The sequence below is a fragment of the Rhamphochromis sp. 'chilingali' genome (assembly GCF_963969265.1).
Source record: "Rhamphochromis sp. 'chilingali' genome assembly, chromosome: 1".
NCBI lineage: Eukaryota > Metazoa > Chordata > Actinopteri > Cichliformes > Cichlidae > Rhamphochromis > Rhamphochromis sp. 'chilingali'.
In genome coordinates this window covers 70,343,806-70,348,793 of record NC_137929.1, presented here as the reverse complement: position 1 = coordinate 70,348,793, position 4,988 = coordinate 70,343,806, and the positions used below count along the sequence as shown (strand labels likewise).

Sequence of the window (4,988 nt, the reverse complement as noted above, 5' to 3'; positions counted from 1 at the left end):
TCCTGTTAAAGAGAAATGTGCATCGAACGTTGTGGGTATTCATGAGTCTAACAGTTTAAACCTGTGTGTGACGTTGTGTCCTTGAACGGCCCTGACAGACGGCTGTAGTCCATAATATTAATGTTTCCTGCTGACTGAAATAAGCAGCTGAGCTCTGTGAGGGCAGAGCTGCTGCTAACAGGTGAGTCTGTTACCTGGACTGGACTGAGTGAGCTGCTGTGTCACAGCTTTATCAGTGACACACTCAGCATGTGTGTGTGTGATATGTCATAGTGCTTGAAACACACATGAAAATATATTAAAGGTTGAATCTTTTTTCTTTTGGTTTGTGGAACAAAAATCAGCAACGAAGAAACGCGAGCGTAAAACTTGGTGTAGAAGTGCAACAAATGTAAGCCTGCTCATTTGATGCTGTGAAGCTTGAAAAGGATTTGCGCACCTACATCATTATTTACGGTTTAAATTGTGCTGCCTTTAGGTGCACCTGGTAAATTCAGGAATCTCTACTCCAAACCACAGCAGTTAGTCAGTTAGCTTTGTATAAACACGTGTTAGAAATGTTCTTCAATCAGCTCTTTTTACTCTCATTTCACAGCCAGTACTTTTTACTTTTACTTGAGTAAAGAAGTTGAATTAGTACTTGGAGTATTTTTAACAGTAGTACTTCTACTTCAGTACACACTGTGTGTACTTTTACCACCTGTGTCTGAGACCTCCTTCAGGGTCCACCTGAAGCTCTCAGTCTGCTGTGGAAAAAGGAAATCCAGGTGAGTTTCTCCTGATCACCTGAGGCCGTCATTACTGTGTGAACCCACACACCACTCCTCACTCCTCCCACCCGCTGCACACAGTCACTGAGTACAGACCGGCTGATTCCTGTAAAGGGAGAGGCAGGAAGAGGCGGAGCAACAGCTGAAAAACAAGAAGCCCAACGTCATTTTGCAGAAGTGAAAGTGTGAGAGAGCAGCAGCAGAGCTGCAGTCGAGTCCTGTTTGTCTCTAAAAGAAGATTCACTGGAGTCCATCAGGTTCCTCTCAGCAACAGTGGTGAGTGCAGCTGATCACACTTCCTGCTTCTACACAAATCTTCACTCTGTTCACTTCATCAGGACTCATCACAGTCACACTGGATCCATAGAAAGCTGCTCATGTAACCACAGATCCACTGTAGGAGCATCGAGCTGCTGCTTCAGTCTCACTGTGGCTCTGCTCAGGACTGTGGACTCAGGCTGTGCTCTGGACTTCAGACTGACTCCACACTTCCTGGTTATTCATCACTTCCTGTTCCTCTTAGATTGATTCTGGATCTGATTGATCATAAGGATTACAGACGTGAAAACACCTATTTATTCTTTATTGATATAAAGCCTTTGATACTGTAAACCAGCAGATTTTGGTCAGTACTTCAAAAAGTCATTCACACATTTTACAAAGATTATCTGACTTAGTGTATCCTGTAAGAGTCACAGATGATCCTCAATCATTCAGAAAACAGTCGATGCTGCACTTTATAACTTTGTGTGGAAACATGAATCTCATTATTTAGACAGATGTGTTTGAATCATCCTGATAATCAGGCTTTAAACATGTCAGAGTTCCACACATCAGCTGTGATATTCAAGCTGACCTGGATCAAACATGTCATCAGACACAAACATAGATGATGCTGTTTAATCCCAAAGCTTATTTAAACAAACTGGAGGACAGAATTCCTCCTTAAATGGGATTTTGATCAAATCCACTGATCTCGTTTTCACACACAGGCTTTATCATGGTGGCTTCTTCTCTACTAACATCAATCTTTGATTTGGACAAACAAATATGTGAAACACAAAAATAAATCAATGTTTTCTGAGGATCCAGAATAACATGAATGATGTATCCCAGCGAGTGACTGGGAAAGTTCATCTTCTTCCACATCCTGAGTTTGTGAGGATGTTCCAGTATCTGTGAGAGAAAACAGGACAGTTTTTACTGAGGCACAAATGGACCAAATATACAGACACCTCTGAATAAACATGTTCTCATCAATGCCATTAAAATACTGGATCAACAGTTAATAACACATTTCTGAGGTTTGTGATTCATCGTCCTCCTCACTGTCAGCTCTACTGGAACAGTCACTGTTTAATATTAATGGCTCGTTGATCTGGACGTACAATAAGAAGTATTCAGTCACCAACAAGGTCGAAGTTTACTTCACAGTGATTGATGGAAAATATCCAACAAACTGATTTATTCAAGTATACAAATGATCTGGATGAATCTTGGACCTTCTGTAAAACAGAGAAACAATTTCACATCTTTGTAACGACTGTATTTATCTTCATCCCCAAACGTTGATCCTGTCCATCTGGACGCTGCACTGTACAGCAGACACTACGATGTTAGGTTTGTGTTTGGATGAACCAGTTTGTGTCTGAGTGTGTTGCTGGGTCTCCACCAGTTACTCTGAGAACTGAAGAAGCTTCTCTGATGAAACGTCTTCAAGAAACTCAAAGAAGTCCAGACGCTTTTCTCTCCAAGCTCCTCAGACTACTGACGCTTGTTTCTCTCTTTGTAAAATGAAATTTAAAGTGAATTTTGAATCAAATGTTTCTCTTCTTTCTCCCTCAGAGTGCAGACATGTCTGCTGCCAGCAATCTGCGATCTGAAGATCAGTTTCTGTGCTCCATCTGTCTGGATGTGTTCACTGATCCAGTCTCTACACCATGTGGACACAACTTCTGCAAAACCTGCATCAGTCAGCACTGGGACATGAATCAGAGCTGTCAGTGTCCCATGTGTAAAGAGACTTTCTACACTCGACCTCAGCTGAAGATCAACACTTTGTTCTCTGAGATGGTTGCTCAGTTCAGACGTGAAGCTCAGCAGAAAGCCAGCAGCAGCAGCTCAGAGCAACAAGCTGCCAAACCAGGAGAAGTTCCCTGTGACGTCTGCACTGGAACCAGACTGAAGGCCCTGAAGTCCTGCCTGGTGTGTCAGACCTCCTACTGTCAGACTCACCTGGAGCCTCATCTGACACTGAAAGGTCTGAAAAGACATCAGCTGGTTGATGCTGTGGAGAACCTGGAAGGCAGGATGTGCACGAAGCACAATAAACTCCTGGAGCTGTTCTGTAAGACCGACCAGACATGTGTCTGCATGCTCTGCCCTGTTTTAGACCACAAGAACCACGAGTTTGTTCCTCTGAGAGAAGAATATGAAGGAAAGAAGGCAGAGCTGGAGAAGACAGAGGCTGAGATTCAGCAGATGATCCAGAAGAGACGACTGAAGATTCAGGAGATCACAGAGTCGGTGAAGATGAGTAAAGATGCTGCAGACAGACAGAAAGCAGAAGGTGTTCAGGTCTTCACGGCTCTGATGGAGTCTGTTGAGAGACGCCTGAAGGAGCTCATGAAGGAGATCGAAGACAAACAGGAAGCTACAGAGAAACAGGCTGAAGGTCTCATCAAAGATCTGGAACAGGAAATCTCTGAGCTGATGGAGAGAAGCTCTGAGGTGGAGCAGCTCTCACGCTCTGAAGACCACCTCCACCTCCTCCAAAGCTTCTCCTCCCTGAAAGCTGCTCCACCCAGCAAGGACTGGACAGAGGTCAGAGTTCATCCACCATCATATGAGGGGACTGTGGGGAGAGCTGTGGCTCAGCTGGAGGAGACAGTCTGGAAACCCATGAAGAAGAAGCTGTTTGAGGCTGAGCTGCAGAGGGTGCAGCAGGATGAGGTGGATGTGACTCTGGATCCTGATACAGCTTATCCTTATCTCATCCTGTCTGATGATGGAAAACAAGTTTATGATACTGATGTGTGGAAGAATCTTCCAGACAACCCAGAGAGATTTTCTCTGTGTGTTAATGTTTTAGGAGAGCAGAGTTTCTCTTCAGGCAGATTTTACTTTGAGGTTCAGGTTAAAGGAAAGACTGCGTGGGATTTAGGAGTGGCCACAGAGTCGATCAACAGGAAGGGAATAATCACAGCGAGTCCTCAGGATGGTTTCTGGACTGTAGGGCTGAGAAATGGAAATGAGTACGAAGCTAATGCTGACCCTCCAGTCCGTCTCTGTCTCCATCCTGGTCCTGAGAAGGTGGGGGTGTTTGTGGATTATCAGGAGGGTCTGGTCTCCTTTTATGATGTAGGTGCTGCAGCTCTGATCTACTCCTTTACTGGCTGCTCCTTCACTCACAAACTCCACCCATACTTCAGTCCCTGTAACAATGATGGAGGTAAAAACTCTGCACCTCTGATCATCTGTCCTGTCAATAACATTAATCTATCCCCGATTTCATTGGAAGAATCGCTTGATTTCTATTCTGATTCTGATTGAAGGGAACAAATGAACATATTGAGTGTAAATCCTCTACAGTCTCCATGTTTCTATAGAATCTGATCATCAGGACTCTGATTCACACTTTGATTCTCATGGAGTTTGATTTGAACAGAAGAAAAGTTGAATCAGGAAATGTTCCCACTGATGGAGACTCGAGCTGAAGAGCAAATATCAGAGAACAAATGTCCAAAAGCTTCATTTCCAATAAAGTTTGTTCAATGCTTTGAGTGAATCCAGACTCATGTGTGGCTGTTATACGGAGCATCAGAGTCCAGCTGAGTTATGTTGGATACAAACTGCTTATTTTGGCTCTGTGAGGAGTTTTGTTCACTGAAAACTGATGAGACGGATAATATTCAAAGAACTCTGTAGAGATTCATGCATCCATGTTCTCCACCTGCAGGTGTGGAGGAGAAAGGTGGAGCACAGACTGCTGCATCCTTCCAGTCACATCATTTTGATGATTATATTTGCATGTTGTGATGATTTGGGTTAAAGACAAACAGAGTTGAACGGCTGCAGTCACAGCATGAAGACGATGCTGAAGCTGAGCTGTCAGTGAACATGTTTCACTGTGATTTGATTTGAAGAATAGAAAGTGTGTGTGGCTGCTGACAGCTGCAGTCTCTGCTAGTCTGCATAACACACACACAACTTTCCCCC

General features: G+C 43.8%; 1 protein-coding gene across 1 annotated transcript; it reads left to right on the top strand.

Annotated features, from left to right (window-relative positions):
• Positions 1–532: 532 nt before the first annotated feature.
• Positions 533–4,988, top strand: LOC308396291 (E3 ubiquitin-protein ligase TRIM21-like). Its single transcript, XM_080881483.1, has 2 exons — positions 533–1,046; positions 2,616–4,988. Exon 2 carries the CDS (start codon positions 2,625–2,627, stop codon positions 4,320–4,322), a length of 1,698 nt encoding a protein of 565 aa, XP_080737609.1. The 5' UTR covers positions 533–1,046; positions 2,616–2,624; the 3' UTR covers positions 4,323–4,988.

Excerpts from the sequence above, each read along its gene's own strand:
- LOC308396291 (XM_080881483.1), top strand. The coding sequence starts at position 2,625 with ATGTCTGCTGCCAGCAATCTGCGATCTGAAGATCAGTTTCTGTGCTCC.